At 35.7% G+C, this 27,650-nt stretch overlaps 2 protein-coding genes across 2 annotated transcripts in view; one reads left to right on the top strand and one right to left on the bottom strand.

Annotated features, from left to right (window-relative positions):
* The first annotated feature begins 25 nt into the window (after positions 1–25).
* On the top strand, positions 26–10,081 carry LOC141826707 (kinesin-like protein KIN-14C). Its single transcript, XM_074713988.1, is given in 22 exon segments — positions 26–62; positions 65–256; positions 349–506; positions 615–728; positions 930–1,206; positions 2,337–2,464; positions 2,565–2,648; positions 2,800–2,877; positions 2,949–3,041; positions 3,136–3,165; positions 4,853–5,191; positions 5,263–5,344; positions 5,421–5,516; positions 5,593–5,772; positions 5,919–6,025; positions 6,158–6,336; positions 6,564–6,728; positions 6,824–7,077; positions 7,153–7,316; positions 8,446–8,981; positions 9,064–9,161; positions 9,643–10,081. Coding segments are annotated over 22 exon segments (3,444 nt in total). The 5' UTR covers positions 26–40; the 3' UTR covers positions 9,711–10,081.
* Positions 10,082–11,359: 1,278 nt separating this feature from the next.
* Positions 11,360–27,650, bottom strand: part of LOC141826647 (cleavage and polyadenylation specificity factor subunit 1) — an 86,108-nt gene continuing 69,817 nt past the window's right edge. Inside the window, exons 13-26 of the mRNA XM_074713913.1 lie at positions 26,274–26,351; positions 24,003–24,137; positions 22,332–22,426; positions 19,696–19,892; positions 16,845–17,629; positions 15,445–15,525; positions 15,283–15,348; positions 15,127–15,204; positions 14,320–14,550; positions 14,028–14,159; positions 13,746–13,919; positions 13,267–13,452; positions 12,509–12,894; positions 11,360–11,885 (exon numbers count right to left, since the gene is read on the bottom strand). Of these exons, the coding sequence (XP_074570014.1) occupies positions 11,771–11,885; positions 12,509–12,894; positions 13,267–13,452; positions 13,746–13,919; positions 14,028–14,159; positions 14,320–14,550; positions 15,127–15,204; positions 15,283–15,348; positions 15,445–15,525; positions 16,845–17,629; positions 19,696–19,892; positions 22,332–22,426; positions 24,003–24,137; positions 26,274–26,351 (2,739 nt within the window). The 3' untranslated portion in view covers positions 11,360–11,770. The remainder of the gene's footprint in view (positions 11,886–12,508; positions 12,895–13,266; positions 13,453–13,745; positions 13,920–14,027; positions 14,160–14,319; positions 14,551–15,126; positions 15,205–15,282; positions 15,349–15,444; positions 15,526–16,844; positions 17,630–19,695; positions 19,893–22,331; positions 22,427–24,002; positions 24,138–26,273; positions 26,352–27,650) is intronic.

Below are 27,650 nucleotides of genomic sequence, written 5' to 3'. Positions count from 1 at the left end.
GGGCGGAGTTGTTCCCGGGCTTCCACAGGGTCAGGCGACAATGTCGGTTCCCTCCTCCGCAGACCCCTCCCCTCTCCATCGAAAGCTGCAAGCTTCCCAACTCCTCCTGTTGGATCTTTTCGGCCTCTTGTCCGATCTCCAGCCCGTCCCATGAAATTAGGGGCGTCGCCTGAACTGTCTCACTCCGACCGCACTCCGGCGAGACCAGGATGCGCCGACCCGAAGATGGAAAATCTGAACATCGACGACGAACTTGGTGAGATCGCCATTCGTTCCCGCTTTTGGATGCGCATTCTGTTTTAGGAACGGCCGGCTTGAGGGTGGGTGGATTGATTGATTCTTTTTCAGCCAAGAGGCGAGCTGAAGTGGTGGAATGGATCGACGGCTTGTTCCCGGACCTCGTCGTGGATATCGATGCGTCGGAGGAAGGCCTTCGTGCGAGGTTGCTCGACGGTGCAGTATTATTCCGCATCCTCAACAGGTTCAGACTTTTTGGATCGGAAGTGGTGGGATTCTTGACCGATAACGGCCGCAATGTTTTTGATGTTTGTTTTCAGTGGAAGATTCTTTCTTCTTCTTCTTCTTCTTTTAATTGTTGCGTAAACACTTCGCAGATTGGTAATGGGAATCGTGTTTCAACTGAGAAGCGTTTTGATTGTATAATTAGGTTTATTTCGGCCGTTGAGCAGATGGGATTGCCTGGATTCAAACTTTCAGACCTTGAACAGGTAGACATGTACATGTCGTAATAGAATTTCTGGTGATATTCTTGTGTGAGCTAGGTAACCAAGATTTTTTGTCAGACAAGCTAATCCCCTTTACACGAAAAGCTAAAAGGACTACCTAGATTGATGTATCTCTAACAAATGATCGAATAAATGCAACCGAAATATTTTATTAAAGTTGTTTTTTATTTGTTGTGGAATCAGGGGTCTATGACTGCAGTAATATATTGCCTTTGGTGTCTCAAGAATCATCTCAGCTGCAATTTTGGTGAAGATAATACAAAGTTACCATTGAATCATGTGGTTGAAGCAAGACGAAGGTCAAAACCTATGGAAATCAAGAGGGTCAAATCACTAAAATTTTTCAGGGAGAATAATTATTATAGTGCAGAAAATTCTGCAGATTCAGCAGAGGGCCGGCAAAACAGCCTTGTAGATTTGCGATTGAAACACCTGCTACGAGCAAGTCCAGTTTTCTCAGGTATGGTTGTAAACATTCATTTGAAGTTATAGCTACTGTGATCTAGTATTAACCACTAGTGAATTAAAACAAAATGTTGATCAGCCCCCAATTGAATACTCTTGTTGTTGTAACAAATAATACAACAGCAAGCCATGAGTCCCCACTGTCGACTATTATTTGTAGAAATTAATCACACTGTAAAACCAATAATTGTTAATTTGCATTACCAAACAAAGAAACTAATTTAACGATTTAACATTCATATTGTTAAGAATATAATACTCTAGATTAAGGCATGTTTTAGCAGCTTAAATTTCTGGAATGTGTCCGCCAAAATCAAATTTCAAATTTTATTTGATAAGGAGCTTGCCAGTTGCAATATTGTGACTGTAAGTACTTAAAAAGAATAAATACCCACTCTTAAGTGACTCCATGTGTTGAGCAAGGATGCATGGTTTCTATCTTTTCTAGTTTGTGACACAGGGATGAGTTTTGAGGAAAAGTGTAGATTTGGATCAATTTCTAATTGCTTTAATTTGTAGGATAAGTGCCCATATACAGAACTTAACAAGGTATTAAAACCAGAAGACCTAGGTGTAAACTCCACTAGTCATTAACATTGTTAAGATTAATATATCCCTTGTTAATTCAGTAATGTTTGGGGCTTGTTATAGTATACTGCAGCAGTCCACTTGCCCATACTCGTGAGAGACAAGTATAATTAGTTGATCTCTCAACAGATAAATGTTTTGGGAATAATTATAGTCACCGATAAAACTATTAGTTTAAAATAAGATAGCAAACACTCTAGAAGCTGTACAATTAATATTTATGTAAATTAAGGACAGATGTGGAACTATATAGTTAATACTATGCCATGTTTGTGATGTATTCCTTCATTATTTTTCTCCAATCTCAAATGTGTTTAAACAAAGCTGTTCTCCATTTGATTCCCCATAGGTTTTCTTATTTTAGAGAAGAGAAGAATGCTCTTTTACCTTCATCCGCTTAAGCTTCAAAACATTGAGGACAAATCATGGTCATAAACACTTGAAAGCATGAAACCTATGGGATTCCACAACTCCTAGAGATGATTTAGGTTTAATTTTCTGTCCTAGTTTTCTTAAGTAAAATTCTTTTTATGTTAGAACCATCAACTCCTCATTCTGATCGTAACGGACATAAGTTCCATGAGGTTTTCCAACTAAAACAAGGACGCTACAGTGAACTTCCTGCTGCTAAGATTGCAGAAATGTTGAAATCAAACAGTTTAGATGTAAGCTACCATGATAGAGGTTTGTTTTCAAATAAGTTCTTACATCTTCACATGATCTGTTCATCATTTCTGACAAATATTTATTAATCACTGTTTGCAGAATGCCCCCACTCAATCTCTTTTAAGTGTCATTCATGGAATTCTTGAAGAAAGTATTGAAAGGGGGAATGGCGAAATACCTTATGTAGGTATCCATGTATTGGAAAATTTAGTTTGTTTCCATACTATCAGTTCACATCAGCTTTAAGACTTACTTTTTGTCTGTACGCACTTTTAGCCTATGTTGATAAGAATGAAACATTTCTCAGATTTTAGTGCTCTATTTTTTGTCCCAGCGTGTAGCGTGCCTTCTGAAAAAGGTTATACAGGAGATTGAAAGGCGCATTGCAACACAAGCAGAGCATATACGAAATGTAAGAAAGTATGTTTCACATTCGTTATATCTAGCAAAATCTATATCCTACAGTGTTTTTTTTTGTAAAAGCAAAATAATCTGATTAAAGCTCGAGAAGACAAATTTCAATCAAGGATCAGAGTGCTAGAAACACTAGCAAATGCATCAAATGAAGAAGCACAGGTACTTACATTTCAGTACAGGGTATTACTCTCATATTGATATTGCATGCAGACCTTTTTGGTCCTACCTAATGAATTGTTTCTTCCTGACTCAGATGGTAATGAACCAGCTTGAACAGCTAAAGGTAGTCTCTCTCTTTTTTCTTATTTATTTGCAGATTTATTCTAATTTAGTTGAACTTGATAGTCCCATCTATCAGTATATGATACTAACAAAAATAGGATTGTACCTTTTTCTGACAACATGATAATCTATGTTTTGTCCTCTAATGAAAGATTGTGGAGCAATTCTAATGACAAATTATTATCATAATATTGCTTCATTGATTTAACAAGTTCAATGCCAAACTCAATTATTAGTTGTTTGCGCCAACAAGCTCACATGTGGCCAAGATCACTGCCATATATATCACCTCTACACTTAGTGTTACAACTGTAGTCATTTGCTTATCTAAGATATCTGATTTCCTTCTGAAAGAATATAATAATCTACAAAGGGTCATCTATTCCTCCTAAAATAATATAATATCCATTCCTCCTAATATGATACACTTTCCAAACTCTAGAGGTAATATGAAACATCAAATGGTTCAACTCACTTGTGATCATGTCAAAGTGGACAAGAGCAACTTACCAAACCATGAATTGGGAGATTGCTTCAGCTCATACAAAGATTTTTTTCAGGTTACACGAGGTTATACACACCTTAAACAACACCATATACGCATCATCGGAATCACTTTGAAGAAAAACATTCTTGATATTGGGCTATTTAGTGGCCATTGAGACACTATAAAAGTGAGAAAAACAGGAATTGTAATCATAACAATGGAAACAAGATGCATACAATCAACATTGTATTTGAGTGTGCTATCAGGCTGTAACTTTATCCAGTGTACTATCAGGTGATGTTTGAACAGTTGCACTTGTGGCATATCTGATTTTCTTGAAGAAAGTGTAGTTGCTTTTTTTTCTGATCTCTTCCAAATTGCCATTGTCAGATATCTTTGGATTGCATTAACGATGTATTTACTTGGAGAGGAAATAAAAGGAAAATAAAATAGTTTAATTGAATAAAAAGAAATGAAATGAATTGTGGTATTTTATTTAGACTCTATTACATTTGCCTTGTTTATTTAGTCAAACTTGAAAGGAGAGATACTCACACTTGCCTTTTTTTGTACTTATGAGATGTGTAAATTTGTTTCCATTTATTTTTACTCCATTTGGGCAGAAAAAAGTACAGGATACGGATGGAATTAAATTCCTTCCTCTTTCCTCTTTCCTATTTCCTTCCAAATAAATAAGAGAAACCAATCATGTATTTCATATCTTTTCTTTCTCTCCTATTTTCATCCAACACAACATAAGCCAAGATGGTGCATGGGACATTGACTTCTACATATAACCCTCCGTTTCAGGCTTGCATTATTATTAGATCTATCCCTCCCTTCAAAACTTGTAGTCAATCTTGATGATATTTTGAAGGACAGCTAGGATGCTTGACCAGAGTAGCCTAGAATATCCTTAGTTACGATGGAACTCATGCTTCATGGTCAAACCACATACAGAATACCTGCAGACAAAGTCAATGTTCTAATTTGGATAATTGTCAAACGAAAGCTTCATAAAAAAGACTATCTTTCAAGCTTCAAAGTTTACCCCTAATACATGGCCAAACAGTATAAAATAGGGATCTTTCCATGAAATTGAAGCATGCTACTGGATCAACTTGACCTGATTGAAGTTTTCTTAGGCAAATATCAAAGTGTTTGTATCGACTCATCAACATTATAAATCATGGTCCTACAGGATGAAAAGTCCAAAACTGAAGAAAAGAAGATACATTCTGAAGATATCATTAAAATAATCAAGGATAAAGAAAAAAGAGACAAAGTAGTTACAGAACTTAAGCAGACTTTAGAAACGATGAAAAGGTCATATCAAGAACAGCTTCAGAAGCTAGAAAGAAATGCTAATGATTCTGAGTTGGAGTTAAAGAAAAGGTTGAAGGAGGCTGAATGTCTACTATCAGAATCAAGGGAAAAAATACAACAGATAGAAGCAGAGACAAGCTCTAAAATTCAAAATTGGAGTAAGAAAGAAGACATTTTCCAAAGTTTCATGGTTTTACTTCTGCAATCAGTTCAGGTATTTCTGCTCATTCTCAACTGCTTTTGTCCTTATGTGATAAAGAATGAGCAATCAGGTGTTTGTGCCAGGGTTTGAGGGAATCCTATAATTCTATGAAGCATGAAATTGTGGATACAGAAAAAAGATGGTCCGAAGAATTCACTAATCTTGGTAAAAAATCTTTTGCTAATGAATACTTTAACTTTCATGTCCTGACCTTCTTTAGTTATCTTTCTGGTTCATATAGGGGAGAAGATGAAAGTGCTAACAGATACAGCAGACTGTTATCATGAAGTTCTTGCAGAAAACCGGAAGTTATATAATGAGGTCCAGGAACTAAAAGGTGTTCGTTAAGCATGACAGTCTACTATTGCTCTTCTATTTAAATTCTTGACTTAGTTTGTTTATACTTATGACAGGAAATATTAGAGTTTACTGTAGGATAAGGCCATTTCTTTCTGAAGAAAATAAAAGACAAACAAGTGTAGAGCATATCGGTGAGAATGGTGAGCTAGTGCTTGTAAACCCAAGTAAACAAGGAAAAGATGGTAAAAGAATATTCAATTTCAACAAGGTGTTTGATCCGTCTGCTACTCAAGGTTTCTGATCTTGTGACTGAGCAGATTTTTTGGTTTATATGCATATTGATCCATGTAGCTATTAGTTTCAGGATAATAGTATGGCATATGATTATGTAGTTTCAGAGTTGTTCTGTTATCTAAAATATTTTTCTTCATGCATGTAGAGGAGGTCTTCCTAGACACTCGGCCCTTAATACGATCTGTTATTGATGGTTACAATGTTTGTATTTTTGCATACGGTCAGACTGGATCAGGGAAAACATATACAATGGTAGGCAGAATCTAAGTTCATCTTGCTCTCATCTTTAGTTCGACTGTTGAAGTTCAACGAAAATGAAATTTCCTCAGCATTTTACTGACCCTTGGTGAATTATTCTATTGTGAAACTAAAATCTTTTTCCAGACAGGACCTGATGGAGGATCTGAGAAAGACTGGGGTGTAAACTATCGTGCTCTGAATGACCTTTTTAATATTTCTCGGAGTAAAAATGGCACCTTTAGGCATGAAGTGAGTGTTCAAATGGTTGAAATATATAACGAGCAAGTGCGTGATCTCCTTGCAAATCATGGCTCACAACAGAGATATCCTTAATTCTGCAGCTTTCTTACCATTGTATGTTCTAGGGCCTGCCTTTTCATGTTAGGAAGACCTTTGGAACTCTATGTGAATAAAATATCTCAGTTTAGGGCATTTAATTTTCCTTTTTTTCTTTCTGTTATCAGTTATTTCCCCATTCTTCCTGTTCTTTAGTGATTCTTGGAATCAGTTCCCTACACTTTTTTCAATTGTTTCCTGTTAACTATCACACGCTTGGCATTATGCCTACTACTCAACCCAATGGGCTTGCTGTCCCAGATGCAACTATCCATCCTGTTGAAACAACTTCAGATGTCCTGGAACTAATGAAAATAGGACATCTAAACAGGGCCGTTTGTTCCACTGCTTTAAATGAAAGAAGCAGCCGATCACACAGGTTCTAGCTTGTAGTCAATTATGTGCAGTTATATTATTATATCCTTTGATTATCTCATTGGTTTTACAGTAATTACATATGGTGTTTTGTTACAGTATTCTTACTGTTCATATTCGAGGAACTGATTTGAAAAGTGAAACTACTTTGCGTGGTTCCCTTCATCTGGTAGATCTTGCTGGAAGTGAGCGTGTTGACCGTGCTGAAGTTGTTGGTGATAGGCTTAAGGAAGCACAACATATCAATAAATCTTTGTCTGCGCTTGGGGATGTTATCTTTGCTCTATCACAGAAAAGCTCTCATGTACCATACAGAAACAGCAAGCTTACTCAAGTTCTGCAGAGTGCTTTAGGTGCCCATTCTATCTTCCTGTTTAGATTGTGACAATGTTGTGTTTGTACTCCTGACTTAGACACTAATTATGCAGGTGGACATGCTAAGACACTTATGTTTGTACAGATAAATCCAGATGTTGGATCGTACTCAGAGACCTTAAGTACCTTGAAATTTGCTGAAAGGGTTTCTGGGGTCGAGTTAGGTGCAGCAAGGTGCCAAAAAGAGGGCAAAGAAGTTAGAGACTTGATTGAACAGGTAGCAATGTACTGTTTTTTTTCTCAGTTTGGCATTTATGGTTAATGACAGTAAACTATAAAGTTTTCCTCTCAACTAAAGAAAGAGCACACATTAACCGAAATCCATTTTTTTGAACTGAAATAAATTACTGAAACATTTTCATGTCAATCACAAAGATATCTGGAACAAAAATTTCAACCACAAATTATTTATCATGATGCAGAATGACTTTATAAACTAGACTAGTTAGAGGTGGACACACTTCCGTTTATCAATTCATCAAGAAAATTATAAACCAACTCAAGATTTTGTTGGAGATATTCAAACCAAAGCACAACTAATATGGAAACCAATGTTTCCATAATGAACCAAACCTATGTGTAAACCAAAAAACAAAATACATACAACATCACAACTCATCAAAATAATATAAATTTATTATGCTGAAACTGATAGATCTAAATTTTCAGCTCAATATGTAAGTTTGATATTTTTGGTTTTCAGTTTTGGATGACTGCACAAAACTGTAGTTACATTCCCTTTGTGTATCCAAAACAATTAAATTTCAGAGAGTGATTTTTCAATTACAACTTTAGTAGATGTTCAACAGCATTTCCTTCTATCAATTGTAATGCTTGGATATTAAATTACCAAATATCAATGGTTTCCGTGTTTTCTGACAATGAACAATTTAACATGTTGCCACTTGAAGAAAATATGTGTAAAGCTCAGTCTCAGGGTTCACCAGTCATCCAAGATGGCAAACTTATGAAAGCTTCAATTTATTTGATCAGGGAATATCCACCAACATAAAAGTGTATAACTTGTGAAATCTTGAAAATTTCAAGATACTAGTTCTCGGAGTAGTAATTAACTTCAATTTTTGTGCAAATGCAATCAAGTAACTTTTTTGAGTTAAACAAACCTTTCATATTGGACATTGTTGCATATTGTGTTCCCAAGGTCTATTCATATTGAGTAAGTAGCTAACAAGGTCGCATATAACCCAAGTGGTGGTTTTATTGGAGTTAACCAAGCCATCAATAACAAGATTTTTGATTTGATCTGAGTAACTAATTAAATTTTTAAGTCAATTGATAAAAACCAAGTCCAGAATGTCCCTCTGATCTTTGATTTGGAATTGCAGGTAGCATCACTTAAAGATACAATTGCAAGGAAAGAGGAGGAGATTGAACAACTGAAACAAGTGAAAATTCTCAGATCACAGTCTCCTGATGTAAAAATAGAAAGGCATAGTAAGGGCCTATTGAAAAAAAATTCCTCCCCTCCTGGTGGCATTTCGATCTTAGGTGCTACGGTACAACTAAAACAAAAAATATTGGGTCGAAAGCTAGTGAACAAAAGTAAGACAACCAAAAATCATGAGAATAAGTCAGAGAATGGATATCATTCTGAATCTAGTTCACAGAAGTCTGCAGAAGAAAATAAATACAGGAGACAAGGATTGTCAGTTCCAACAGTACGGAAACTGGTTCGTAGTAGTTCTGCTGATGTAGAGCTTTCAGGCATTCATGATGAAGATGCAGAGGAGAGGTTAAGTGACATATCTGACAAGCTACCCTCCTCCATGGTAGCAGATACAGATGGTTCAAGGAACTGTGCCGTAGAGTTCTCCCTCTTCCCTGAACAAAAGAAACCATCAGAAACTCCTAAAGAGAAAGAGTTAATACTTTTAAATCTTCCCTTGTTTACATCCTTCAACGAACTTCTTGTTCACTTGTTATGCTCCTTATGGTAAATGCAGGATTAAGATACCAGCAAGAATACCTAAACCACCGATGAAAACGATTGGACAGGACACAGTCTCCCAGCCAAAGATAAACGATGCATTGAAGCCTTCAAGTAAGTTTAACCTTCAGCCATTGCATCACCTGTGTGTTCAACCTTTTTTGCTGAAGAATTCCCAGTCTCTCACTCTCTTAAGTGTTTAAATAATCAGTCTTCTTAATTCTTGGAGTATGTCTAGTATAATGTAGTTAACAAACAATTTCTAAAGAGAATTGGTAGTTGGGCCTACATTTAGAATTAGTTCCATGTCATAGCTAACATTATAAGTTCCTCCAGAAATCATCCAGTCCTATTCCTCTCGCAATTTATGTGCTTATATATTACCTTTTGTTCTGATTGGTAATCAGAAAAATAATCAAGTAATGGAGATATCACTGTTATGTTTCTCAAGAAGACGTAAAGATATAGTTATATAATATTTTTTCATGTCGTAAAGACTAGTTTTATTTGGGGAAGAAGAAGCTCTATCATCCTTATTTAAATATAATTTTTTCTTTCCATTAGTTACGGTTACTGAAAATGCTTACATTGTCAGACTCAAGAAAAGGCACAAACCATGTCAGAACACCGTCGCCTGCCAGAGCTACGAAACGTTGGCAGTAGAAAACTTGCTCTGGAGAAATTTATAAAGAACTGGCTACAAAAATTGAAAATGAATTTACAGAATAGGTGGATGTTGAGTTTAATTTTCTTCTCTGGTTTCACCAAAAAGGGGTACAACCGTGTAAAGTTAGAAAGTGTAGCCTTTGCACTCTTGAGCTGCTGTGAAGTAACATCACCTTGCTAAAATACCATCCTTGCATTTTGAAGCACTGTGGTAGACAATCATTATGACTTCTGAAGATCACCAGCTAACCTGAAAATGGATGGGAGTTACCATGCAGAAGTCAGGGAGCTATATGAATGATCTTATTGTTTACCACAGTGAAATAAAGAGGATCAAGACTTTCAAATGGTGCCCATAAAGGTGCAGACAAAGGTGTGTGTTTCAATGAAATTCTTTTCCTTGAATATCTATCTCAATTACAGTTTTCTATTTTCTATGATATGAAACTGAATTTGTACTGAACCAGGAGGCACTGTTATAATCTTCGTTAATTCCAGTGGAAGTTTAAGGCCTCTCTTAACACGGCAGTTCACACGCTTAACAAAGGGGATGTTGTACATTGTAAATGGTGAAGGGGTAAATCTTCAAATGTTTGGAAATGGCCCTCAAATAATCATCACTAATGACATGATGTTAGATTCTCAATGCTGTTAGATTTTGTTGTGTAACTGCATATAACTTAAGTTCTGGGTCTGTCTGTATTACTCGTATCATCGAGTAGAGTAACAGTCATTCACAAATGGTAAAAAACTAATTATAGGTAGGGTCGTGCCAACCAAGCTTGGCAGGCACAGACTAAACTAGGCCACCCCAAGCACAACATATATAGGTCTATCCCAACCCTAACCCCATGAGCGCGACATGATTGGCTCGGGCTGTGATAGGCGTGGCTAGGGTCTAGGCTGACTTGATAGGTCAGAAATTCAATAATAAATATAAAATTTTTAAAAATAATATGTAGGGTTTTTCTTTTTTTTTTTTCTTTTTAAAAAGAAGGGTAATTTAGTAAGATTCTGATTGTTTTTCTGTATTAAAATCTAAAATAAAAATAAACTTGGGTAATTTAGTAAGACCGCACTATGTTGTTGGTGCCGGTTTAGTTGTCGTCACAAGTCATACTTGGACTTGGCCTAGTCATGTGCTCGATCTAGCAAAATTTTGCATCAAGCACAGATGCAATTGCAAACATAGTGCGGTCTAGTTCGATCCTCACCTTCATAATTTTGTAGCTGGATAATGTTACATTTATTAGTAATTCATAAAAATAAAATAAAAGATAAGGCAAATTGAAGATAAAGACTGAGACAATGTGGAGAGGGAGGGAGGGAGAGAGAAGTAAGTTCATGAGTTGTATCATCGTTGTATTTGGATTTGTCTTGTCTGAAAAATCCACTGATACGATGTCCTAATTTACCTACTACGTGATGGCTGTCTGTATTCACTTTGTTACTACTTTCGTTGTATTTGGATTTGTCTTGTCTGAAAAATTCACTGATACGATGTCCTAATGTACCTACTACGTGATGTCTGTCAATTATCAAGATGCATGAACAATTTAGGATATCATTATCAACTGCTTGGAAATTAACATTGGCATTTAATGGCGTTTACTAGAACAAGATGCATGACCAATACGGATAAAAAATGGTGCCAATGAAAGAACAATGTGCTAATTAACATCGGTAGCATTCATCAATGACTACCACAAACAAAATTATCTTCACGACTCTCAGGAAAGAATTTAATCACAACGAGAAATGCCAGTAACGCAACACAAAGGATTACAACTCCTGGTGATCATCTTTGCGGGTGAATTTGCATTTCACCAAATTACCTGGGCGAATACTAAAAAGTATAGCATCTGGTAGTAGTCATTCATCCGCAATGAATTGTGCTTGATCACCAGGGTCTCGTCATCAAACTACACTTGATCAGTTAGAATACCAAATTGCTCTCCTTTTAGCATGCCACTGGGCAGAGCATCCCATGGGAAAGCAGGTTCATTGCGTTAGATTGATGCAAGAGAAGCTCCGGATCATTTAAAATGCACATTTGATCACAGGAAACTCGTGCCAAGTGAAAGATCACTTAAATTTGAAAGAATTTGTGAACGAGTCGTGACAATCTGTTGAGCAATCTCTAGCTGTTTGTCTAGTGGCAGCATTTCGTACCTGGAAATGGGAAAAGATTGTACAGCATTTAGAATGGCAAGTAAGAATCAAACCAAACCAAATCTATTGCTAATTTGCAGCTCTAAATCAACAATTTTCTCCACTCATTTCTCAAGGAACAGTTCCTGCCTGGAACACAGCATGCAACTTGGGCAGTCGACAATATCCTACCGAAAATAGCACAAATTCCTTCCTAATCCTATTTCCCAATCTCTAAATTGTGTTGCTAAATAAGGCTCATCAAAATGTTATGTCCTTGTATATATTATACACTGTGGTTGCTTTCTCAGGGGTAATAAATAGTATTTGCTCTTAAAACTTAATTTGATAAGAATAATTGGGTAACAAAATTGCTTTCCTACGTGTTTCAAGGGATTGCCCACCTTAATGCTGTTTAACTTGAATAGAAATCTGATCTGAAAGCAAATATTATCTATACATCAATCAAATAGATCTATCTATACCCGAAGAATTATAGATTAACAAGCCATCATCGAAACACAGGAAAAGGAACTTTGAGCAGCACAAATTTTGATATAAAAAGTAGTCATATAGTTATCTAACATCTTTGCAACTAATTTACCAGGTATTCTCATCATAGGCGTGAAGAAAAGAATCCTTACTGGGAAAGAAGCTCACAATCCACCATATTATCTGGACCAGGACGATGTGCCTTTCCATGTGAACGGAACTGGCGAAATGATCTTGGATTCAGGCCACATGTATGGGGAACAACATCTACTAGTTTTCTTTGCAGAGTCTGAAGTCTGCGGAATGTTAGCTCATCCAGTGGTGCAATACAACCAATGCTCCCATCTAGCGTACTGAAAAGAAGGGCGAACCGGTTGGTCTTGTCAGAACCAGGAGTTATATTGGTTCCATCAGAAGAGGTGGAGAGCATCTGCAGCCTTAAGAATTTTGTCACGTGGGCCCCAGCATGAAATTCAGCTCTAGACAAAAGCTTCTGCCCTTTCCAACTCTCTAAAGTTTTTGGAGCATAATAAAATATCTGCAACAGAATATTAAAGCATTGAACAGTTGCTCAGGTGCTTGACTGCAAGTATGATCAAATTTCTACCTAAATTCTAGCAATCTAGTAACATATTATCTCGCTGAATTAGATAATGGCTAGTTCTGTGAAAATATACAGCAAACACATGCATCATAGACATCTTTTATCGGAGTCATATACCAGTGAACACACTCATAAGGATGTCTGACCAGTAGAATAATCGTTAATTTTAATTAGGAAACTATCATATACTTGTTCAAATTACACATGTTGCATTACAACCAAAAAAACTGTGGAAAAAGGGAAGTACCTAGTTAACAATGTTAATCAAATATCCAGCATACTACCAGCACTAGTTGAGTACCTTACCTGAATATTTTTTTTATCATCTGAAACTACAAGGCTCAATGTACTTCCATCTATCAGAAACTCAGTTGCATAACAATCAAGAGAAGCAAAATCCTTGGCTAATAAGCTCAACTGAGCACCCTGCTCTTTCCAATTAAGAAAATAGATGCTTTTGTGAATATCTCCCAACAAGATAAAATTTTTGACCTGCAAAATTTATCATGAATCACAATGATCACATTTTTAGATTTCTATGTCCTAGCCCATGCAATAAAAATTAATCAGTTCTTCAAAAATGGGTCATGGAATACATTGCAATGGTGGTGTTGGTTGAGCAATGGTAGCACTAAATGATAAAAGTCCAGAAAACTGGAGACAGAATACTATATGTAAAGTTTATATGCCTCGAGCAATTTTCTGCCAAAATTCTGAAATAGAAACAAATGTCTACGAGCTTTCTGGTATAGTTGGATTCAAGTCTTAAAAGAAAACATACTTACAATGTTCAAGCTCACTACGTGAAGAGGAGCATCATAGAAAGCGATCCCGTTCAACTCAGTACCAGTCCACTTGTGCAAAGTGATCTTTGGACCAGATGCAACCAACAAATGACCTTGGAGAGAAGCTATGGCAGACACAGCACCCTTTAACTCTTTCGAGTAAACCTCAGAAACCTGTCAGACAAAAAAATCAGCAAAACTAAAAAAAATCCAAACCAAGTTCAGAAAGTAAAGCTTTATTTAGTTAATCAAAATTAACTTTCTATTTTACTGAATAATTACCACATTCTGATAAATGTCAACATTTTTAACAAAAGTGTACAGTAGCATTCTTCCTCTAGCAGCTACATCCTCGCCCTGTACATAAGCTGTCCCGATGGCTAAAAGGGTTTCATTTTCCTTTGTCGTTGTGTTCTGCAGAGACAATACCAAAGTTATTAACAAGAAATTTATTTTAATAAAAAGAAACCAGACTGAAAATGTTCAGGATGAATGATGTTAGGACAAAACATATTCTAGAACATGTCAAGTTAAATAAACTGCCAAAAATTCTTTGATTTCTTGTTCAACTTACAAATAATGTGACCACTCTAACAGTAAGAGCATTTTCAGAGGTTTGCATCGGAATTGTAGCCTTAGTTTCCCATTGTTCTTGAGCTTTGTCAAGTCCTAAAATGCGGATCTCAAACTCATCGATAGTATAATTTTTTTGAAGATCGTCGGAGTTGACATTATCATTGTCATTCATGTGAACAATATCTTGATCAGCAATAGAACTAAGGACTTGATTAAGAGGTCGAACAACCTGCAGAAAAAGAGTTGATACTAAAACCATGCGAGCGAATTATGTGAACCGAAATAAATGCTTGCCAAAGAGTACCATAATTATGAGAACTGCAAGATCTAAACAACATAATGGTGTCAAAGCACTAAACTCGTGAACGAAGAATGACATAAAGAATAGAAATCTTCAAACTATTGTAAACTTTCCAGATTAGCATATTTTGTTATCAAAACCTGACTCGGTATTTAAAGCAATGAGCATACAAGCTTTCATGAAAATGACGTGCAGCAGCATTAACAAATCTCCAGATACTTTTTTTTTCACTACAAATTTCATGACACATTTCTTCCAAGTTCCAAAGTCTGAACCCGTAAACTAACTGTTTGATTATACTTGGAAGAGAAGGCATTTGACAAGTAGGCTGTGAAAAACTTCACATAGTAGGCTGTGAAAAACTTCATTGCATCAACAAGGAAATTGAAATAAAAAGAAATGTAGTGACTAAACACTAGAATTGCTATACAAGGAACTATGATATACTTTAGAGAAAAGAGTAATTTTTTCAGAAATTTAAATCCAATACAGAGGATAGCTTACTTGGAAAGATAATATCAGTGGATACAGGTTGCTCTCAGCATAATAGGTGACTTGATGAGGGGTACCCCTCAAAGGAATCTGACAGAATAGCTAACAGCATTAGTTCTTCCAAATACTAAAATGATGTAGAAAGCAAGATGCTTGTGCTAGTTTCACCTTCTGAACTGGCCAGTAATTATCATAGTTGCATCTAGATGGTAGCTGGCATATTTTCAAATAACCCTAAGAAGAAAAGGCAATGTGACTTGTTTTGTGTTCCTTGTAATCAAATTAACAAAATCAACTTAAAGGAACTTATAAATATCAATTTGCAATTACCTCTGAAGTAACATATATTAATCCATGATTGCAATTTAAATTGTGCAGAACAGTGAAGGCCACAATGGAGCCATCGCAGAGCTACAGAGATTCAAATGAGGAATCTTAGATAGAACAAAGAGAACAATCTTTTGTGTTAGATGATAAACATGAAAAACGGCATCTTAAAGCTCAACCATCAGTGATATAAAACCATAAATCGTAAAGTGATATTCCTTTCAATGAACAGACCTTTTTTTTTCTGCCTTTACAGTAACCAAGTCACATGACAATCCAACTACAGCATCTTCAAAAAAATACTAGAAATATTAATATCAAAATTGGTGACTCTTTTATTAGTGATTGATGTAGTTAGGGTCTAATATAAATTCCAGATATTTTAAATGTTAAAAAAAGTTGTTTAAATTTATTTTGGGAATTTGTTAATTTTTCTTTGGGATAGTCAGGTCATATTTTTACTAAGAATTTGTCTCATTGTCAGTCTATAAAGGGTTGAGATCCCTTGTATTCAATTACTTGTAACATAATACTCTGATACCAATTGATGTAGCACCATGAACAACTCACCTCTGTCAGTCACCGAAGAACAAAAGTATAACTAATTAAAAAGATAATTAATGCTAAACCCCTTTTATTGATTAGTATGACACTAGTTCTTTGTAAAAACTATAACTTAGTTATACAGATGAATCTCTAATACCCCCCCCCCCCCCCCCCCCCCCCCCCCCCCCCCCAAAAAAAAAAAAAAAAAAATAGAGACTTATTTTTTAAAAAAAACTGCTATGCAAAACGGAAAACTTTCTTAAAATTTTGGAATAACAAAATTTTCTAAATGAGACCCTATTCGGTGCTCTATCAGTGATATATCATATATCCTCATTAATCCACAAAGCTAAAGAAGATCTACACAGAAATCAATATAATTTCATTCAGCTATTGAGTATTGAGCCATAAGGTGCTCATATATTAACCGAAACTAGAAATTATATTTAAACATAAGCAATAAAAAATACAAAGAACAAAGCTAGAATAGAAGTGAAATGATGTTCCTTATGATTGCTTTCAAATGAGTTAATGTACCGAAAAACAATCTTAACGCTTACGAGTCATATTTTGCACACTTTGAGTTGGCTTTTAGAGACCATCCCGAAGATTGGTCACTCTGGTAATCTCACATCTCACCATAATTTTTCTTCCAACACCATAAACTAAGTTTATTAAGCCTTGACATTCTTATCGTGATTCATAAACCATTTATTAGAAACAAAACTTGAGGACAGAGACAATTTGTATCTTAGAATATTTATGGTAATTATCCTGAGGCAACATTTGAAATATTACAAAGCTAAAACCTCAAGGAAAAAAATGAAGGAAAGCCAAAGAACAGAACTCCAGCTCACCTGTGGATGAACCCTGACACGTTCCCTACAGACCATAAACCATGCTGGTCTAGATCCAGAAAGGAATAATCCTCGATACCCACCAACATTCTTAAATATTGTAATTCTTGGCCTTGCAACTACATTTGAGAATTCTTCCCTAGTAGCAATGTCAATAGGAACACGGACAAATCTCAAATTACGAAGCCTGGAACCACTTATGTTACTAGCATCAGCAGACTTCTGAGGAAAAACTGCATCTTCAAATTTTGGTGCACCATCCAGGCCCTCATACAAATATGCATGATAGCAAAGCATTGTTCCATCACTTAATATTGCAAAAAGAAATGGTCGAGTATATTGCCCAGGCCATCTATGCATAGCTAACTCAACTATCTTCATATCTCGTGATAGCTCCTTTAAAAAGTCGTTAGAATCTTCAGAAACTTTTCCTTTACTACCCTGAAAGCTTGTGGATGGTTCTCGAGCATATTTGTCAAGGAGATGGGTCTTTCCATAGATAAAATTTTCCACAGAAAAAACACACTTGAAGTTTTGTAAATCAAAAAATTCAAGTGTGCCACTTTCATAACACACCAGACAATATATATCACCTTGATCATTATATAAACCATCATGTCCATCAATTGCTTCTGTGATTCCAGTAGAAAGCCATGCATCTGTACTTGTCTTGCGAAGCCACGGTTCTGTCCCTTTGTCATGATAGAGCGCACAAGCACATATTGGCTCAGTTGAGCTTGCAAATACAGTTGGAACACTTACAGTAACAGTGCAAGTGGAAGGGTCTGGAAACAAACAGTATGCTTAGCAATATAAAGGGATTTAAAAGAGCACAAGATAAAGAAAACAGTTGGTATAAACAACAGGAAGCAAGAATTGGGTATTAAATGTTTGCAAATATTTTAACATAATTAATATAACAAACTGCATATCAGAGAAGATATAGATAAGTTAAGATCACACACTTCACTCATCAAGGCAATATAGACAAAGAAGATTAAACAAATTTACGACTAAATCCTTCTGTACAAAATCAATGTGTTAGCGATCAAATGTTGACAAAGAAAGATTTGGATGCAAACAAACCCTGTTAACATGCCAAAGTATCTTTATTATCCAACTACTAAATCTGACAAATTGTGGCCATGAACCAATACAAAATCACTCTTCTTACCAATTCACTAATTCATGTTATGACAATTAATCAATCATTAACGTTTGATTATCATAAAAAATTAAGATAATCATTTGATGTGCTAAGAAATGATAATTTTACATTATACCATCAATGTGACCACATGTTACTAAGACAATTTTCTATTACTCAACCTTCAGGAAACTAACTGTATGATTGAGATAAAAAGATCCTATAAAATAACTATTTTGGCATCTACAAAATGCATCGCAAATACATATCCAGAAACTCAAAAAGGAATGTTTTATAAGAAACACAATTATCATGAGAATAGAGAATCTCTGATGGTTGTGAATTTGACAAGCCAACAACTACAAGACACTTTTATTCCACCTGCATGTTGGCTCAGATATGCCATTAGATCTGTACAAAAAAGGAACAGAATAATTCAGCCAAGTGGATTAGTCTATCATCTGCTACGCTTGAGTTTATTTCAGGCATCTTTAATATTTTTACTACTCGATTTTAGGCCGAACATCAATTAATTAAATTTGTCAGTAACAAACTTTAATTTTTTTGACGATACTGCATGTTGATGCAGATCAGCTATTCATGCTCTACAGAGAAAGGATATCAACTGATCCTGGACAGATGAATGCCAGATAATATCAAGCACACACTAAGCTCGATGAAATGTCAATTGAGGTATAGTGTTTAAGTTTTTCAAACACTGCAGGTATAGTGTTAAAGTTTTTCAAACACTGCATTTATAAATCCCATATCACTTCTCAACCCTTTCAGATTCATTTTGGATTATATCTCACACTTGTTCTCGGCGAGTCCCTTAAGATTTCTATTGGTTTTTGTTTTGTACGATTTTAGAATTTAAACTGAGTACCCTAAATTAAAGTCTATCTTGCTATACAAACGCTTGGGTTTTGAGGGTACTCAATCTAAATGGCTGAGATGTAGCCACAAGCACTTGCTAACATAAACATAGATGCCTAGAAAAGATGGAGACCCTATAATTAGATGTATGACAAAGGCAGAAAAGTGTCATTTCCATGATAAAATTTAAAACTTAGTCATAACTCATAATTTGACAAAGCCATACTCTCTGTGTTATTCTGCTCCCTCTTCTCCTATTATGTCCAAGTTTTCCTGATTCCTACACCCCCCCCCCCCCCCCCCCCCCCTTTAAAAAAAACGTAAATAAATAAATAATTGATGTCGTAGTCTTAGTTAACTCAACCACATTATTTGACACAAACCCAGTGGATTGAAATTTTCAGGTGCCTCTCTTAGATAATTTAGTTGGCCAAATCATAGTTGACTAGTATTCAAAAGTTGCAACACAAGTATACAAGTACACTATTTGGCAGAAACCACATTACGAAATTTTTATTTTGCAGAATGGTAAGTTCATGTTTTTTTTCTTCAGCTCATTGCAAAAATCAAACAGGCTTCCTAGGACTGATTTGATATTCTATCTCTGGGCCCATATAAATATCTTACTCAATGCTTTAACCTTCAGTTCCAGCTTTGATGAATGAGAAATGGGAACATGAGCATCCTATATTGACTGTGTTGGTTATGCACAGCTGATACAAATAAAATAATGCTAAAAATGGCTAGTATAATTGAATGAGATCATTTGGACATTAAAGGTCTCTAAAGAAACAACATTTGAACTTTGTGAGCACGTATAAGCAGTACCTCCAATGAGTAGTTGAATACTTCCATCAGACATTTTCAGCAATACATAAGGATCAGCAATTGACACAAATACTACCACAGGTGCCTCTGAATTGGAAGATAAATCGGAGTTGTGCACTCCAAATGGCACCTCTTGGGTCATATAAGAACCATCAAGAATACGAGCGCCACGTGCAAAAATTTGTATAACACGACGCCTAGAGAACAAACTATTAGTTTCCAACGAGCGTGTTCTTAGTAAGATTTTCCGTATATTAATATCTTAGAAGGCCAAAAAATGTTAGTAAGTCAACAAAAAATCCTTTAATAGCCACAAACTTTGATTCAATCAAATCAAGAATCATTTCACAGATATCATATCATTGATGAATCACAGGAATTACAACTCTTGTAGAAGACCATCATTAATTGAATTGCGATGGCTTATTATATTAATCCAGATCCTGACAAAATCTAAACATTAAAACAAAGCATAGCAAGCAATTAATAGATATCACATCGCTTGTGCTGCATCAAGTTGTTTACATGATAAATCAATTTAGTAATAAAGTTAAATTCCTAAATTGGTGTTTAACACTCCACTTTTCCCCTAAACCTCTCCCAACTTGCTGGATCCATTTGCATCAGCTCCATGCCTTCCGCATCAATCCATCCATCACCCCGCACCACTTAATTCGCTTTCCGTGGCTTCCTCCATCTTTGGCCCATCATTTGTGACCTATTTGCCCACTGCAAGATTCCTAAACAGTAATTTTGTTGCTAACACTTTAGGAAAAGATTCCACAATCTCAACACTACCACAACCACACTACTTTGATCCATAATTCCCAGCACTCCCTGCACTATTACCGCTCTTCGAAGATTCCACAAACCCCTTCAACTCCACTCACAACCCTATACTGCACTTACAACTCTCTAACTCCATACCATCTCCACTCACTCTAACCATGACCAGGACCAAATGCCTCACCTCCCCCCTGCCCACCAGTCATCATGCACTTGCTTGAGACTACCTGTACACTCCTGTGAACCTTTCTTGCTAGCTACTACAAGCTACACTAATCACATGTGACACTAGCTCAAAATCTAGCACTCACTGCCGCAAGCACCATGAGTCCAGCATAATCAGTACACTAAGTGCACCGTTGGATCTGAGCATCGAGATTGAGACCAAAGGAAACTGCCATCACTTCTTCTTGCAAACATATTCTTCATGCCCTAACATTGGCGACCACTCCCTAACAACATCCCATCTTATAGAGAGGAACATGATGAAAGAATCAGAAGATAGTGCAATTTACTAAATCTTGTGCAAGATTTAAGATTCATTCCAAAGTCAAATGGAACATACTAGGATATAATACAATGCTGACTGTTTCAGGTGCAAAATGAATGCAAGACGACAATAACAAACCGTCTCTTTCGACAATTAATCAAGATAAACTTCTGGTAAGTTTGATAGCCGAATAGACTCACATAATTCTAGTAAAACTGCTATAGCAAGAAGGAATACCATTCAACTTCATAAGACAGGAAAGGGGTTCCAGTAAGTAGTAGACATACATTGAAGATACCCACCCTATTTAGAACAAAAACAACCTCATGTATGCAGAACCACCAGGCTAGTAAGAAACAGTAACTGATACATTTACCTAATTCAACAGATTGAAATTTGAACTAATGAATGACAACTCAGGATTTGAAACATAAAAGAAATCTCCATTTAAATTTGATAGTTTTGATATGCTTACACAGCACTAGACTGTATAGTTATTGCCATGAGATTTGTGTGATCTCTTCTACTACTCTCCTACTAACGATGACACTTGGCACACTTCAACCTAACCATTCAGCATTTGCCTGCTGAATGTTGCATGATGAATATGACACTGTAGGATTACTCTTAAGTTTGAATTACTTTGGGCAGATAGTAGGAACGAGAGAGGAAGAGAAAGAAACACCAAAATGATGACTGTTTAAAGATCCATGTGCAATTTTAAGATCAGTTCTTTTCTCTCCGCCACTCCTCTTCTCTTATTTTCCACTCAAGCAAACCAAGCATTTAAGACTGGGCTTGCAACATGAAATTGTGTCCTAAAATTAATTTATTTAGACATGTTGGCTATCAAAGTCTTGATCCTGGAACCAATTGTAGCTGTAGGTAGGAACAGTTTTGTATTGGTGCCAACAAACACCGGCACACAATACAAGTCAGCTTATATACAGTGGAGAGGGAGCATCAGAAGAAAGCAAAGAAAGAGGAAGAACAAGAAGGGTTAGAAGATGAAGAGAGGGCACCATATGGTATAATTTTCCATGACCATACTGCTAGCATGGGTTCATTAAAGAAGCTTGCCAAACTTCTTTGTCATGACAAACACACTTGCTGGGCCTTCCTCTGAACTCTCCCATAAAAATCGCTACTAGAGAATCGCTGACCCCATAAAAAGATACAACAAACATGGTGTGGAATTCACCCATGATCTACATCTCAGCATGGGAGACCTCATTTCATATAGGTGTAAAGCATGAATTTGGCTACTAACATAATAACATTGCAGGGCTTCAGTAAAACCAATTAAACTAAACATATAGACATAAATATTTAAATAGTTTCCATGATAAAGGAACCTCACCTTCCAAACAAATTCCCTGCAGCGATTGTGCTTCCTTGAACATAATAATCTACACTTTCAGTGACTTCACCCAGTTCGTCTGCTGTCTCAAGAACCTAGAGAAAAAGACAAACACATAAGTTCAGATGTGAAAAATATTCAAATTAATAGTCCTACACTGTTATCATGGAACAAATGATGTGCATTCCAAGTTGAAGTGCAATTGATTGAAGGAATGTCAAGGACCACTGCCTCAAGAAAAACATATAATTATGATTTATCCAATACTCTTAGTCACCTCAAAGTGTCTAAAGAACATAAATTCCTTATGGCTGATACAAATCCAATGGTAAAACCATGTAACATCTGTACAGCTCAGATGGTGAGTTTTCTATAAGTTAGAGCATACTCTTAATAGGTAGTAAGCTCATTTTTGTCTGTTCAAAAAGTCTTTAGGCGAATCAATTGTAAAAAGCATCAAATCAAAAAGGAAAAGAAAAAGAAAAAGAAAAAAAGGACCATATAAATACCAGGTGATGAGGGTGAGACTAGAAGTAGTCAAATAAAAGCTCCTCTTAGTGAAAGCCTAGGTTTATAGCTACCCAGAATTATGATCCAGTCAAAAATATATTGAACTCTTTAAATAATAAAAGTGTATAGGCATGAATTAGGAAGAAACATGCAGAAATGGTTAGCCCAAGCTTGACTCCTGTTTGTGCTCATCCATTGACACATGAAATCAGCTCCATTAAAGTCAGACATAATTGTGAGTCAGCCAATGTCAAAGTCCATTATGTTGTTAGTAGGGGCTACAGAATGGAGGAGCCATCTTTCCCACTAACCTAGCATCGCTGAAGAAGGAAAGAGGACATGCATGTGCAGAATTAGAGTTCTGGCAAGCTCAATAAGACTAAAAAATGTGACACAATTACTCCCTAGCAATATCACCACGCAGACACTTGATAGAGAGGTGTTATTGAGTCTATAAAATTTTAACTTTCAATTAATGAAATATTCCATTTTTCAATCTTTGTGCATCACCTGTATGGGCACATTAACTCTATCAACAATTAGAGCAAGTTATATGAAGTTATATGTACCCAAGGTACTTTTGGAGTAACTGGTCTACCCTCCTTAATTTCAAAATCATCTCTATTTTGAATGGCAAGGCAAGTGAGTTGACAAAATAAGAAAATCCATACTCTTTTACATTGACATGACTATCTTTCAAAACTTTTGATGCATGGAAAGAATTATTTTCTAACTTAAATTTGCTTAAGTATTTAAATTAGTCAAATGAGAATAAAAGAGGAGCTCAAATGAATCTTAAGGGATTGAAGGGGTCCATAAAACCTCCAAACAACCAGCAACATGTAATTAATTATGATAGTTAAACATGTTTTATTAGGTAAATTACATTGACTAGGTTAAGTATGAAACCTGCCTCAGAAGGCCATATTCAGACAAAGAATGATTAGTACACAAAACTATTCTATTTAGAAATGGATACTTGTGACACAATGCTGAAGTCATCAATGTGATTTCTTAATTCATGCCCAAATGTTCATTCACATTTGCAAAGAGCATGAAAAGTCAACAGCCCGCAAACTATGAAAATCAATTTTATTGATTTCTTACTGAAGATAGGTGTGTTTGCACTTTGCACTAGAGAAGAAAGTTATGCAGAATTACCATAGTGCGATTTTCCAAACTTATGATCAAGTATGCATGATATTCATCATCATCCATTTTTGATGTATCAGCTACATGACCCCGGGAACCCTTATGGTACACAGTCCAAATCCCTTTGCAGCCAGGTAACTTAACCTACAGAGCCAGATACAAAATTTCAATAAATTCAGCCAAATTAATCTTCAGCACTCAACATAACATGTACAAAATCAGATTTTTTTTAATTTAATATTGGAAAAATATAAAAGCCAAAGCACAGTTCGTATGATATAAAAGCCAAAATACAAAATCAGCTCTTCTAATGAAACATTATAGCACACGACAAAATAGAAGCCGGTAGGAATAAGTACAGTTCGTATATTGTTTTCAAGGATAAAAGGGAGGCATTGTTAAGCAACCTAACGGGCGAAAGAAATATCTCAATGACCTATTCTGGTAAACAGACAAAGTCTCCAACTGCCTATAATCCTATTCCTACTAAATATGTCAAGTATCATCAATATATTTGAGATACAAGTACTATATCCAATACATACAATCACAGAAGCAAGACTAAACTAAGCTACTTAGCATGGAGCATCTTTTTTCACCAATAATCTAATCCACATTGAATAGCATGTATCCTTGCAACCACAATCCATTAGTATGGTCTAGAGGTCAGTCAACTATCAATTGATCCTTGGTGATCAAAGCAAGTGATAGTGTATCCTTCCAACTTTAAATTGTTCCTCTATTGATTATTTATTTACTTGTGCTGGGAAGTAAAGCACAGTAGACGGCACTAGGCATGAAGAGTATGCTTGTGGCGAGTCAGTCTCATAGGTAAGGCTTCAATGAACTGAATGTTCATGAACAAGCCCAAATACAGCTCATTTATTATCAAAAATAAGTAAAAATTAAAAAAAGTTTGAACATATTTTTTCCTCTTTTATTCAATTCCACTACTTGTGAGTTCATCCCATTGAAGTTCAAGATCAGAGCTCATGAACAATTCATGAAGAGACTTGCTTACATGTTTGTATGAGGCTCATTTATTTGTATAAAATATATAAAAAATGCATATATAAGACTATTTTTGGACACTATTTGATATTATTATTAAATTTAGAATAAGTGAAATAAGAAAATAAATGTGCCACCTATAGGATCAAATTTTAGCTAACTTATACAAAATACTTCCTCTCCAATTAAGGTAAAACTCAATGTTGTTTCAAGAACAATAAGATCTACAACCAAGCATGAAAAATAAGTTTTGAGCTCAATAAATACTGAGATTGGCTTGAGCTTGTTTATTTTTCTAAAATCCAAAGTTGAACTGAACACAACCAAGCTCAGCCCAACTAGCTTGTTTACAAAACTACTAGGAGGTTGTCAAAACTGGTGTTGTATGTGATTTTCTAAATCATTCCATCAAAATACGCTTCAAATGTGAAACCAATAGTTTATGATAGTTTTCACATGCTTAGCTCAACTTAATCAAAAGAACCAACACATTTACAACTTTTCTTTAAATCCAAATCATTGACGTGATATAATATCATAGATATAAAAAATTTGGCACCAAAATCCTGTGAATGAAAGGAGAAACTATGTCATTAAGAATGCTGTTTTCCTTTTCCAAGCACAAAAATGGGACTCGGTGACAAGGATCCCATTCTGACTGTGCCATCACTGATGAGTCTATCAAAGTTTCTTTTCAACCAATGGAAATAAGGGACAGGTCCTAAATATTTTCAAAGAAAATTTGAGATAGTAATGCAAACAAGAGCAGGATCCAACCTACAACAAACCCCAAAATGGGAATGCGTGGGCAAAAATACTAGTTAATTTGCATCATAATTATCCAGTGAACATGTAATATTCAACTCAGATTGTAGATAATACAAATTAACTATGGAGTGTTTGCCTCATTTCAATTGAAGTATGAAGCCATCAATGTTCCACAAAATATATTTTAGTCTTACTCATGAGGTGTATTCCCCATTCGAGGCAAGAGTGACAAGGTCAAACCCCTCCACACAATGTCGCTATAAGGATTTGAATCCTCAACCTTTGGCCAGAAGCCCTGTGAACCTAGCTCTCTTAACGACTAAACTAAGCAATTGTTGGTAAAGTAAATATTTTATGAATGGGATTTTTCTACAGAAGGTAATAGTATAAAATACAGATATAAAGAAGGCAAAAACCTACATCAAATCATATTTTTCAAGAAAAATTAGCAAATATTACCATTACCCAGAAACTATGAGAGAATACTGAAACAAGATTTACCTCATTGATCAACCCTGGCCGAATTGATTGTTGAAGCACACAAAGAGCACCATTCTTCCCATGACCAGAACAGCACATCTGAACATGAATCACGGATATGAAGCATTACATCAATACTCATAAACTTCATTATTTTAGAAAGATAAAGAAACTGACGAAGATGGAAATGCCAGAAGTTTTATGAACAGATAATTTAACAAGAAGATAATGAAGATGCAGTAAATTATTACCATAAAATTTCAAAGTTATATAGGCCTAACTGAACAGGTTGTGGAGTAGGCTAGGAAATATTTCTAATTAAGTACTAAAATTATTACTGAATTAGTGAGTGCAAATGGATTAGGCTAGGCAATGTGAAGAGGTTGTGAAATCAATAACTAATAATGTATCAGGTTCTCACGTTTATTGGATTGTATTAATAATGGGATATGATTCTAAAGCACACAAGTCATCTACAAGCATATCATTTCAATTGGTGGAAAGAATAGCATAAGCCAGCCTTAGAATTTAGAATGAGCTCTCCATTTGAAAAAATTGCCAAGAAAATAGAAGTGTATTCTCTTTCTTGACTTGGTCAATAAAATTAACTACATAGTTCTGCACATACTTGAAACAATGCAGTTAATTTCAAGCATATATGATTCTGATTTCTTAAATTGCTTAATATATCTTTCAATAAACTCATTGGTCTTGTGCATAAGCAATTAATCATATCATACATACTCAGCTCAGCTATATAAGCTGCAATTGCTTGAGATCATATATTACATCCTTTTCCAACTGGCCTAGAGAGAATTTTAAAACAGTAAGAACAGTTACAGAAAGTGCTTCATGCTGCCGTATATACTACCTATGCAATCATGGATTCAGGTTTTGTTTTGTGTCATCTGAAACATGTGAGAGATACTGCTAGAAGCATAAGCAGAAATGAATGAGTTCAACAAGGGTAACAGCTGACCATATCTCTTACGATGCGAGGGCATCACGTCCTATGTGGTGATAGGAGATTCTTATGTCCTGACACAAGTGATGGCACTACATTGGCAATGATGAAGGAGGGGGCATGAGCGCATACAGGCAGTGTTAGTGGACCAAAGTGTGCATGGAGCCACCATCAAAGAGGAATTACAAAGTTGCCCAAGGACAACAGTGGCAGCACATGGAAGGCAGCATGACGAGCTCCCTTCCACAAAAACTAGAGGAGGGCAACAGAAGGCAAAATGAGGCTGCACCAATGAGGAGCAATGATTGGTTGTGGAACCTTGAGAAGGGAACATAGAAAAAGGTTCAGCGTGTTATAACCCTAGAGATAAATAAGGGTAAATTGTTGAAATTAGCAGCAACTAAGATTAATTGAGGTGTAATGGGTAGTTTTTG

This window comes from Curcuma longa, chromosome 4 (assembly GCF_044706935.1).
Source record: "Curcuma longa cultivar G26 ecotype Majalengka, Jawa Barat chromosome 4, ITB_CL_G26_1.1, whole genome shotgun sequence".
NCBI classification, from domain to species: domain Eukaryota; kingdom Viridiplantae; phylum Streptophyta; class Magnoliopsida; order Zingiberales; family Zingiberaceae; genus Curcuma; species Curcuma longa.
Note: the sequence above shows the minus strand (reverse complement) of the source record. Positions and strands in the feature narration are given on the sequence as shown.